The 12,820-nt window shown below is 46.2% G+C and overlaps 1 protein-coding gene across 1 annotated transcript in view; it reads right to left on the reverse strand.

Moving 5' to 3' along the window:
- Positions 1-449: 449 nt before the first annotated feature.
- The window catches only part of PASD1 (PAS domain containing repressor 1), a 160,408-nt gene continuing 148,037 nt past the window's right edge, over positions 450-12,820 (reverse strand). Inside the window, exons 11-16 of the mRNA XM_060292996.1 lie at positions 12,341-12,522; positions 5,058-5,240; positions 4,508-4,705; positions 3,895-4,157; positions 2,371-2,632; positions 450-575 (exon numbers count right to left, since the gene is read on the reverse strand). Coding sequence (XP_060148979.1) covers positions 450-575; positions 2,371-2,632; positions 3,895-4,157; positions 4,508-4,705; positions 5,058-5,240; positions 12,341-12,522 — 1,214 coding nt within the window. The remainder of the gene's footprint in view (positions 576-2,370; positions 2,633-3,894; positions 4,158-4,507; positions 4,706-5,057; positions 5,241-12,340; positions 12,523-12,820) is intronic.

The following is a 12,820-nucleotide window of genomic DNA, read 5'->3' on the forward strand; positions in this document are numbered from 1 at the left end:
TCTCCATGCATTTCCCCAGCTTGACTGTGGAGGAAGTGCCGACCTTGATCGTCAAGGCCAAGGCCTCGGAATTTTCACAGCCTGATACGGAACAGCTCCAACTAGATTGCAAACCATGCTGGAAAATACTTCTTGTCATCAAAAGGCTCTTCTACCCTGAGCAGACTCCGCAGCCTGCCTGCCCATGGTAGAATCGGTGTCTGCGAGGCTGGGCAGCACACGCTAGGGATCACAGGCTGCCTCTGTAGCATGATTTCAAAGAACAGGTTGTGCTCAAGTAACAATTACAAAAAGAACTTGTCAGAAAAGAAAATAAAGGATCCACCCCACCCCCTACCCCTTACTCCAGGGGACTCTGTGCGCCTTGGAGGTCCCCTTGTCATGCAGGCCTCAGCATCTCGTCTCCCCTTCTTCTCTCGAGGCTAGAGAGGAAAGTACATGTGGCGCTGCTACTCGTACGAGTTGGACGGCGCTGCAGACATGAAGTAGCAGATTTGGCCTGGCCCGTGTTCCGTGTCGTCTTGGATAATCTGTAGACCTGAAGAGCCCTGGACTTCTGTCTCAGGGGTTGGTACCTGCCGGGAAAAAGGGGGACAAAGTGGAGTCCTTTGCTAGAGTGCCTGGGCCCATTTTGCAGCGGTGGGAGAATCCCTTTAGTCCGAGTCAGCAAGCCAGTGAGAAGCAGGTCTTTGGAACACAAGCCTGCAAGGTGCCGGCAGAAGTTGGAGCTAAGGAAATGGGATCACCCCTGTTTCTCTCTCCCAATGGCATCTTGCCTTAAAGACCAGCAGAAGCAGTCCTGGGCTCTCCCAAACTTGTCTGAATGCCTAAGGCTACTGGGCCCCGTGTCTGGCCCTCTCGGTCCAGTTCCCTACCAGCCATGGCCAGCCGAGGCCTTAGAAGGTCTCTCCCTGCCCCTACCTTTGGCCCTCACCATTCTGCTCAGGCTAGGTGACTTCCACACTGAGCCTGACTGGCAGCTACCAGGCTCACTTGAGCAATGAGACAGGGAGAGGTAACAACCCACTCTGGGCTGTGGACAGGGCAGGCGGGACAGACACACAGATGGTGTTCCAAGGAGTGGGCTGTGCGAATCTTTTCTGCTGGAGAAAGAGGGACCCCTTGGGCTGGGTTTTGAAGGTGATATAAGATTTCAACAAGTGGAATTCAAGAGGGTGGAGGAGAAGGTAGAGGAGACAGAAAGAGCAGGGCTGCGCTAGGGGCAGAAAGCCAAAGGTGTCTGGGGACCCGGGGAGAGGGAGGGTCCAGAGCTTGGAGAAGACGAACCCGAGCAGGGTGTGGGGAGCCCCTGAAGTCTCGTGGACAGGGGGCCTCCAACACAGTCCTACCTTTGGCTGGTCCACTGCATTCTCCCATCTGTGCAACCTTGCGGGGTCCTCCCTTCCCCACTTCCCTGGGACATCTGCTCAGCCTGCTCTGCCTCTCAGGGCCCGTCCAGAGGGTAAGTGCCTTGAGAGCAGGCATGAGGAAGGCTCTCACCAGAGCCTGGCTTGCTAACTGAACCACAGGACCCACTGACCATCTGATGTCTTCGTGTGGGCAGTCCCTCTAATGGACCAACTTTCTGGAGGGCTGGTGGCCCAGCTGGTCAAGAGGTCTATGTGAAGTTAATCATAGCCATTTAAAATATCCAATCCCCTTCATTCTGCCTTAGTTTACTGTTTTTTTCCCTTGTTGTCAGTTTTTTTTAAGAGGTTAAGTTCTATTAAGATCTCTAAAGCCAGAATCCCGACAAACACCCTTTGTAAATGCTGTTAGTCAGATGGAGAGTCTGTGGTCCCCAAGGGGCCTGCTGGGAGTGTCCCCGGGAAGTAAAACCTGCTATGTGACTGCCATCTGGACCAGCTCCCGCCACTGCCCTAGCAACACAGCCAAGACAGATGGTCCCCAAGGTGGGGTCTGCCCTGCCAAATACGGGGCACCCCATGGATGGATACCTTGCACATTCATTCAGTGGAAGGACTCCTGGTTTATTATCAGTACCAGGGAACATGCCACACCAGGCCTTGGATTTTGTAGCACAACTAAAGATCCGGAAGTTCAGAAAGGGGTCTGGGCTGGGGCATTGAGCTCAGCATATGGCAGGACTCATTTTGCCCAGGAAACATATTTGTGAGAGGTTTCCAAATCAGATTGCCTTTAATATCGCCGAGGACAGCTCACTTTTCCATGGAAGCCTAGAGAATCTTTTTGCTCAGCCGTGACTGCTACCCCATGTGGGTACCCACCCTCAGATTTCTTTGAGCTTTGAAGTGTGGATTTCACACACGGAACATATGGGGAAGGGTCCAGCCTCGGTGCAGAACTTCCTGACCTGGGCCGGGGGGCAGAGGAGAAGGGGGTGTATACCTGAACCCAAGTAACTTGGTCCTGCAGGGAGGCCTGCTCACTGGAAGGCCAAGTTTCAACTTGGAAGTAAAGGTGATGCTGTGGGTCTTCTGGCTGTTGACAAAGTTGGTTGGAATCCTCTGGGATCTGCAGCATGACTAAGTTTGAGTCAGAACTTATCTGACACTGAGGGATGACGGTAGAAGAAATCATCTCAGAGCTTGGGTTATGTGCCAGGAGCAATGGACTCAGGCAGGGCCCCTGCTGGTCCTCAAGAAGAAAACTGTAAGAGAAGAAACATGTTACAGTGACACGGGTCTAGGAACGATGGCCCAGGAGACACTGTCTTGCTCATCACTAGGTGCTCAAGGAACATGCTTCGAGTGGCTGAATCAGGATTCATTTGCTTGGACTCTCACTTTGGCCCGAATAAGTCTCAATTTGCCAAAGTAAAGCGAATGTAAATATTAAGAAAAATCAGTCATTTATATCAAGTGGTTTTATTTCTATTACTTGGACAGTCCTGGTTCTTCCACGATGGTAACTTCTGTGGCCTTGTGTCGCTTCACCTACCCCGAATTCAGGAACGTGCCCTTCGTCACTGAAGGAGCTCATGGCCGAGAGGAGCTTGCAAGGCCTGTTTTCCTTCTCTAAGTCTGGGGCTCCCTCTATCACCCTAAACCTGGAGGTCGTGTGATAAACAGAGATTTTTGAGCATCATCCAAAACTCTGAATCTGTACTGTTAACAACCTCTTCAGGTTGATTCGGATGATCAGGCCAGTGGGAAACATGGCACTAACGCACCCCACGTGTCAGGGACACTGATCCTAAGGGAACGCAGAAGAAAATCCAGAGGGCTCTGGAAGACCTGCTCAGAGAACTGGCATTCATTCAAAACTAGTTATTGGGTGCCAAGAACGTGCTACACAACCCTTCACTGTTGAGCAGAACCTTCTTTCTCTGGCATTTGGAGCCAAAAATTTTATCCCTGAGCAGAAAATGTGTTCGTGTGCTCAGACTGCCTCCCAGGACTTGGTCCTTCTGTGTTCTTGGCTCTTTAGGCAACTCTTTCACACTTGCTTCCCCCATAGAGATCGTCAGTGCCCTGGAGACCCCTTCACCTGGTCTACTGTGACCACCGGATCCCAGGGAAGTGGAAGAAGGAAGCTAGGAGCCAGGAGTCATTCACCTGGGGACACTCAAGACTTTACTATAGACACCCTGTGCTGTGAGGCTGGGCTTGGGTGCGTGAAGTCAAGTGATTTCAAGAGTGGCATGCTCATTCCCTAGCTTGGAGACGTCCTGATCTAGTCCTTTTATTTTCATGGAGATGCCTCTGTTCCATCAAGGCGTGCTCGGCTATGCGCCACGCCTGTGGAGGCGGGGTTCAGTGGCCGCAGAGCAGGATGAGGGGGAGCACACTGCTTGGGATGAGGGGACTTTGGGTGCCCGTGGGCAAGTCGCCCATGGTTTCAGGTATGGTGTCCAGCCACGAGGGGAGAGCAGTGACCTCAGCCCTTATTACCACTCCATGCACTTCTTACCTATGACTCCTGCCTTCCTGGCCCCCAGGGTTTTCACCATGATAGCTGCTGGAGGGCTGTTGCTCAGCTTCTAATTGGACAGGAACCGTGATGTGCTGCATCGACGTAAACATATGGGTGTTATCGAGGGGCAAGGAGACGTTAGGTTGGCTTGGCACGAGTATTTGCAGCACACGGTTTTCCACAGTAACATTATGCTGCTGTGACTGCTCCTGCAGCCCCGCCTGCTGTGGGAGGTATTGCACCAGCTCCTGAGCGGGCTGCTGTGTCAAAAGAAAAGAGATAACAGAGCCTCTCAGAAATGGAACACAAACACTCCATTCTCCCAAGGGTGGAAGACAACAGCAATGCCGCCTCTCGGGTGACTGTCTGCTTGTTTGGGCACGAGCTGCAGTCGTGCTCCCGGCTGTGAGAATCTGCGGTGCAGCACATATGTACACGCACATGTGCGTGTGTGTCCAGGTCTGGCTGGCCAGGATATATTTTTATCTCAGGCAAACGAATTGCAGCCAACTGGGTAGCCACTGGCCCCTCAAGGAGAAACAGCTGAGCCCACATTTTCATGAAAATGAAATCCCCTTTCAGCTACACAGATGAAACAGGCTTTCCATACCTGGGAAGAGGCGTCACAGGGCTGCTGAAGCTCCTCAGGGAATCGGAAGGAGTAGGATGAACAGGAACCACAGAAATGCCTGGCCCCCTTGCAGTCTGGGAGGGACCTATGCATCGGCCCAATGCATTGTTTCTTGGGCACTGGCTCCAAAGGCTGGGGCTCAGGACTGCGAATGTGGCGTGAGGTAGATGGCTGAATCTGTAAGGACACAGTACCACAAAGGTCTTATTCAGAGGCCACAGCTTTCCTTAGGGCACAAGACATGCTGGTCATGGAGCAAGACTGCCTACAGGCCAGCCCACAGGAAGCCTTGGCTGTACATGAGCCACATCTGCCACTGCCAGGGCCTGGCTGGGCCCATCCCAGCTCTTGCAGCCAAGAGAAAAGGAGCAAAGCCGTAAGTCCCTGCTGAAGATCATTCCAGATGTCCCATGCTGCCCTGGAGGCAGCAGCTGTTGCTATTAGCAGGCCCTATTGACTAACTCCTTGAAGACTGTCAAGGTCCCTTTCTCCTCTCCCTTCCGCCACTTACATAGAACTGGCCTCTGACCTGCAACTTGGAATCCTGCATTGACTGGAGCTGCTCCTTCAACATTTCCAGCGCGTGGTTCTGGTTCCAGATCTCACCCCGCAGCATCTGCGTCCTCTCCTCCAGCTGCTCCCGGAACCTCTTCATCAGCTCCTCCTCCCGTCTGTTGACGTACCATATGACGGACGGCGGTGGGTGTAGTGACTGTGTGAAGGAATCACTTGTGGTTCATACACAGGGCCACTGGGTTCTCCAAATTCTACCATATTGTTTTATTTCCAAGTTTTGAAAGACTGAGAATGAGAAAAGTGACACTCCAACCCTGATTTCATTCACTACTAGAAAGTTTAAAGAAATGGTTAGGGAATCCAGAAATTCTATATCAGAAGTGGATTACGGGGATCATTTAGTCTAATTTTCCCCCTAAACATAAAGCTGTGGAATTGGCCCAGAGACATGAAGTAACCTTCCCAAAGTCCTTAGTGAAAGAGTCAGAGTGAAGCAGGTCAGCTCACAAATGAGACACGGGGAAACACTTATCGATGCCTCTGCTAGCAATGCAGGAAGAAGAAGGATGCTCAACTGGCACTTCCTTTATTCCAGGCACTCGTCTAAGCACTGTACAGAATTCACAGATCCGATTTTCACAGTCCCCGATCAAGTAGGTACTGTCCATACACAACCATAGTACTTGGTGGAATACTTTCTGCTTGGCCCTAGAAATCTAATTTTAACTTGAGTACCAGCCTCAGATCTGGAAATAAACAAATGTAAAGCTTGATAAAATTAGAGAATGTGTTGGGGGACAAACTAATGCTTCGGATTGGCTGGAAAGGAGGGATGAGGCAAATCACACGTGGAAGGGAAGCCAGGAAAAGAGCATTGTGCAAACCATACACATTTAGGTGGCCGGGGAACTTGAATTTTATTCATCAGCCACCTTGCACTGCTGCCAGGAGGAGTGTTCTAAAACACAAATCTGACTGGGGAAGTAACATGCAGCTGTGTGGAAGATGAGCTGACAGGAGGAAGTAAGTTTAGAGTCAGAGAGAAGCTAGTTAGGAGGCTGTAGAGGTAATTCAAGGTAGCGATAACAGGGGCCTAAAACAGATCAGAAACAGGAAACAGAAAGGAAGGGTCAGGGGAGTGTCCAAGATGGCAGAGTAGGAAGACACTGAGCTCAACTGTTGATCAGAAGACTTGAAGACCAGCAGCAAAGATCTTCTACAGCTACATATATAAAGAAGTAACCATAAAGAGATGGGTGGCAGGGATGGAGTCACAGGATAGTCAAGACCCATACCCCAAGGGTGGGTGACCCACAGACAGGAGGATAATTACAACTGCAGAGGTTCTCCCCAAGGAGTGAGAGGTCTGAGCCCCACATCAGACTCCCCAGGCTGGGGGTCCTGCCCTGGGAAGATGAGCTCCCAGAAGATTTTGCTTTGAAGGACAGTGGGGCTTACTTTCAGGAGAGCCAGGGGGCATAGGAAATAGGGATTCCACTCTTAAAGGATGCACACAAACTCTCACACACTCTGATACCCAGGGCAGAAGCAGTAATTGGATAGGAGCCTGGGTCAGACCCACTTGCTGATCTTGGAGAATCTCCCAGAGAGGCAGCAGGCAAATGTAGGTCACTCTTGGGACACAGAAACTGGTGGCAGCCATGGGGTTCTGGCACAAGGACACTGGTGCTGGCAAGAGCCATTTTGGAGGCCTCCCTCTAGCTTATTAGCCCCAGGACCCAGCCTAGCCCTGGCCCAACAGTCTATAGGTGCCACTTCTGGGACGCCTCAGGCCAAACCAATAGCCAGATAGGGACTCAGACCCCAACCACCAGCAGGCTTGCTGCCTTAGGACCACCTGAGCTCCCAGCTACCCCAAGACCTGACCCCATCCACCAGAGGGCTCAGAACATGGACCTGTCCACCAGGAGCTGGCACTGGCCTCAAGACCCCCTGGGCCCCAGCCCTGCCCACTGGCAGGCAGACACCAGCTCCAGGACCACCGTAGCCCCATAGATTTCCCTGTCAGGACCTAGTCTAAAGACATCACCAAAAAACTACCAGAACTTATAAATGAATTCGGTAAAGTTGAGGGTACGAAATTAATATACAGAAATCTGTTGCATTTGTATACATTAACAACAAACTATCAGAAAGAGAAATTAATGAAATAATCCCATTTACAACTGCATCAAAAAGAATAAAATACCTAGGAATAAACCTAAGGAGGTTAAAGACCTATATGCTGAAAACTATAGGATACTGGTGAAAAAAACTGAAGATGCCATGAATAGATGGAAAGCTATACTGTACTCATGGATAGGAAGAATTAATGTTGTTAAAATGACCATATTACCCAAGGCAATGTACAGATTCAATGTAATCTCTATCAAAATACCAATGGCATTTTCACAGAACTAGAATAATTCTAAAATTTGTATGAAAACACGAAAGATGCTGAAGAGCCAAGATAATCTTGAGAAATAAGAACAAAGCTGGAGGTATCATGCTCCCTGACTTCAGACTACACTACAAAGCTACTGTAATCAAAACAGAATAGTACTGGCACAAAAACAGACATATAGATCAATGGAACAGAATACAGAGCTCTGAAATGGACCCACACTCATATGGGCAATTAATCTACAACAAAGTTGGCAGGAATATACAACAGAGAGAAAACATTCTCTTCAATAAATGGTGTTGGGAAAACTGTACAGCAACATGCCAAAGAATATCACAACTTGTATAAAAATAAATTCAAAATGGATTAAAGAGTTAAATGTAAGGCCTGAAACCATAAAACTTCTAGAAGAAAACATAGGCAGTATGCTCTTTGACATCAGTCTTTAGTAATTTTTTTTTTGGATATGTCTCCCCAGGCAAGGGAAACAAAAGGAAAAGTAAACCAATGGGACTACATCCAACTAAAAAGCCTTTGCAATGCAAAGGAAACTATCAACAAAATGAAAAGGCCACCAACCAAACGGGAGAAAAATATTTGCAAAAGATATATCTGGTAAGGGGTTAATATCCAAAATATACGAAGAACTGATACAATTCAACATCAAAAAATCTACAAACAATAAATGCTGGAGAAGGTGTGGAGAAAAGGGAACCCTCCTGCACTGTTGGTGGGAATGTAAATTGATACAGTCCCTATGGAAGTTCCTTAAAAAACTGAAAATAGAACTAGCATATGACCCAGCAATCCCACTACTGGGCATAATCCCTGAGAAAACCATAATTCAAAAAGAGACATGTACCACAATGTTCATTGCAGCTCTATTTACAAGAGCCAGGACATGGAAGCAACCTAAGTGTCCATCAACAGATGAATGGATAAAGAAGATGTGGCACGTATATACAATGGAATATTACTTAGCCATAAAGAGAAACGAAATTGAGTTATTTGTAGTGAGGTGGATGGACCTAGAGTCTGTCATACAGAGTGAAGTAAGTCAGAAAGAGAAAGACAAATACCGTATGCTAACACATATATATGGAATCTTAAAAAAAATGGTTCTGAAGAACCTAGGGGCAGGACAGGAATAAAGACGCAGATGTAGAGAATGGAATTGAGGACACGGGGAGGGGGAAGGGTAATCTGGGACGAAGTGAGAGAGTGGCATGTACATATATACACTACCAAATGTTAAACAGATAGCTAGTGGGAAGCAGCCGCATAGCACAGGGAGATTGGCTTGGTGCTTTGTGACCACCTAGAGGGGTGGGATTGGGAGGGTGGGAGGGAGATGCAAGAGGGAGGAGATATGGGGATATATGTATACGTATAGCTGATTCACTTTGTCATACAGCAGAAACTAACACACCACTGTAAAGCAATTATACTCCAATAAATATGTTTAAAAAAAAACAGCAAACAAACAACCCCCAAATGGGCAGAGGATATGAATAGATATTTTTCCAAAGAAAACATACAGATCGCCAACAGGCACATGAAAATATGCTCAGCATCACTAATTTTCAGGGAAATGCAAATCAAAACCACAATGAGCTACCACCTCACACCTGTGAGAATGGCTATCATCAAAAAGACAACAAATAGTCAAAGTGTTGGTGAGGGTGTGGAGAGAAGGGAACCCTCCTGCACTGTTGGTGGGAATGTATACTGGTGCAGCCACTACGGAAAACAGTATGGAGATTCCTCAAAAAATTAAAAATGAAACTACCATAAGATCCAGAAATTCCATTCCTGGGTATTTATCCGAAAGAAAGAAACACAGTAATTAGAAAAGATATAGGTACCTCTATGTTCATTGCAGCATTATTTCCAATAGCCAAGATATGGAAGCAACCTAAGTGCCCACTGATAGATAAATGAATAAAGATGCAGCATATATACAACTGGAATATTACTCAGCCTTAAAAAAGAATGAAATTTTGCCATTTGCAGCAACATGGATGGGCCTACAGTGTATAAAGCTAAGTTAAATAAGTCAGGACAGAGAGACACCAATACATTGATTTCACTAAATGTGGAATCTAAAAAACAAAACAAATGAACAAATAAAGACAAAACTGAAACAGAGTCATAGATACAGAAAACAAACAGTTGGTTGCCAGAGGGGAGAGGAGTGGGGGATTAGAGGAGAAGGTGAGGAGACTAAGAAGTACAAACTTCCACCTGCAAAATACATGAGTCACGGGTATGAAAAGTACAGTGTGGGGAACACAGTCAATAATTATATATTTCTATGGTGACAGATGGTAACTAGACTTATCGTGGTGATCATTTTGAAATGTATAGAAATATCAAATCACTGTGTTGTGTACCAGGAACTAACATAGTGTTGTAGGTCTATTACACTTCAAAAACAAACAAAGAAACAAACTCGTAGAAAAAGAAAACAGATCTGTGGTTATCACAGGTGGGTAAGGGGGTGGGTGGGGAAACTGGATGAAGGCAGTCAAAAGATACAAACTCCAAGTCAAAGATAAATAAGTTCTAAGATGGAATGTACAACATGATGAATATAATGAACACTGCTGTCTGTTATATATGAAAACTGTTAGGAGAGTAAATCCTAAGGCCTCTTATTACAAGGAAAAAGTTTTTTTCTATTTCCTTAATTGTGTATCTATGTGAGATGATGGATGTTCACTACATTTATTGTGGTAATTATTTCATGATGTATGTAAGTCAACTCATGCTGCACACAAACTTTTACAGTGCTGAATGCCAACTGCATCTCAATAAAACTGGAAGTAAAAAAAAAGAAAATTTAAAAGTCCAAATGCAGGGACACATTTTAGAGAAATTAAGGAAGCGGATAGGACTTCTCAACTGACTGGCTGAGGGAGACAGCAAAGAGGTGAGATTCTTGGAAAAGAGCTGTCAGAGCTGTAAGTAGGACCTAGAAACAACTGTTGCTTGCCTTGATCTGTGCTAGACACTGTGTGTATAACAAGACGAGAGAGTCACAGTGCCAATCCACAATCCCCATATTAATGATGAGAAAAAGGTACACACACATGGCAATCACTAAAGACAAAAAGAAGATATACTGTGGTCCTTCAACCTATTTATGGTTAGTGGAAACATATAGCTGAGTTATTAAAGAGAGAGAGAAAAAAAAACATTCAAGTTGTTTTTTTCTCATTTGGAGTAAAAAATTATATGTTATTTTTAATCCATTGAAAATTGCCCAATTGTCCTTCTTTCACAATATAGTGCATATCTTCCTCTAAGAAAGCAGGCATTCATTAGACAAAAGAAAATCTCTTAACTCAGGACTGGAAGAGACAAACGTTACAGGTCATCACATCTACCCTCACTTCTCCAGGTAGGAATCTTTTCTCTGCTGTCCCTGGCAGACGAGCTACCAAGCCTTGGCTCAAACCTTTCCATTGAAGGGGAGGCGGTTCACCACCTGGGGGGGGGAACCTAACCCATCTAGAAGGACTTCCTTGAAGGGAGCAAGAAAGTTGCCCACCCTGAGCTGCTCCCTCTTTGCCATAGTTTGATCCATTGGAGACATATCTTCCACTTAAGGAGCAGGACGGCCCTGCAGCTATTTGGATGAAGCTGTCCTGTCCGTCCCAGTCTCCCTTCTCCAGTGCTTTCCACTAAAGACAATGTGACATTTTCCAGCCCCTCTCCACCCTGCTCTCAATCTTCTGGGTACACTCCAGTCTGTCAACCCATGGCACCCAGAAACAAGCCTATTACACTATCACGTGCAGAGCCAGGCTACACACACGCATTGCTGGTTATTTTGACTATTTTAAAGTGAAGTTATATTTAAAGTTTAAATATAAATTAATTCGAAGGAGAAGAGAAACCTATCAACAGTGAAAGGGGAACCACAACTTTTTAGCATGATAGAGACATAAAGACAAATGTATTTCTACAGAAATTTTCTTTTAAATAGTTCAAAGAATTTTCATAGCAGTCTAAAAATCCCTTCAAGGCAAGCAGACCATTTCAAGTTGGAGAAACTGAGGCTCAGGGATGTGCCAAGGTCACAGTACTGGGGCCAAACTCAAACAACTATTTTCCAGCCCTCATTTCTTCTCATTAGAAAAGGATGCCTTTGGCATTAGGAATGAAGAGCCTCGTCTAAGGCTTGGTAATTAATGCATACAATTCCACATAACAGACCATAAACTCATTATCTTGGCTGCCAATCCTGATTATAATAATCCTGTCTAATATAAAAGATGATCACCCAAATTTGTGATTATGTACACAAATTTGGGGGTAGAAGAGCAACAGAATAGTTAAATCCAACTGTTTTGATTTGGCCTTGAACCATACATTGGTGCTGACAGTTGGAGGTTGGATATATCTAACATTCTGAAAGGGATGCTTCTAACCTAATAACAATTCCATTGTGGAAACCTAGCTCGTGGTGGGGAAGTGTTGGTATGGGTAGGCAGTGCTGGTATGGGTAGGCAGGAAAGTCATCCTCCCATGGGATAGTTAGCATCCCCTCACGGGTGACGAGCACAGCTCTTAAAAATAGTGCCCTTTCTTAGTATTTAAGCTTCCTATTTGGCTCGAACTTTCTCTCAAGCACAAAGTGTCTCTGCATATTTCACATTAAGAGGAGAACAGGATTTGGTCTTAGAGAACCTCCAATCTCCCTGTTGGCTACAGCCCATTGGATTCTCAGCTGCATCAGAAAATCCAGTACAACAGAAACGGTGATACAGTTTAAAAAAACAAAGAGCATGCTTTTTGCAAAGTGAAATTGAGCACGAGAGTGGAAATTCGGGGCTTTGCAGGTTAGTGGTACAGACGAATATGTGGAGCAAGGCTCCCAGAGATACCTGATTTCCGACGTCAGCAGTGACACTGGGGAACGAGATGGTCTCCCGGTCCTCCTGGGGTACCTGGTCCACCTTGTCCACCTCTTTCTCCTCATCCACCTGCTCCATCTCACCCATGTGGTCCATCTGCTCCACATGTTCCACCTCAGTTTTGACTTCAAAGCTCGGCAAAGATAATGGTGCTGAGGAAGAAAAGACAGTGGAATTCATGATGAAAAAAGCAAAAGTACTAACACTATCAAACAGATTACACAAATTTCTCTGTTTATTTCCTGTTATAAATTATAAAAACAGGAAAGTCCAGTTTTATTCCATATTAATGATTAGGTGTGCCAGGTACCAGGAGTAATACAGAACACTACTTAAAAATCTGTTCACATTTGAGGGACTTTTCTGGTGGCGCAGTGGTTAAGAATCCGCCTGCCAATGCAGGGGACATGGGTTCGAGCCCTGGTCCAGGAAGATCCCACATGCCATGGA

The sequence above is a fragment of the Globicephala melas genome, chromosome X (assembly GCF_963455315.2).
Source record: "Globicephala melas chromosome X, mGloMel1.2, whole genome shotgun sequence".
NCBI classification, from domain to species: domain Eukaryota; kingdom Metazoa; phylum Chordata; class Mammalia; order Artiodactyla; family Delphinidae; genus Globicephala; species Globicephala melas.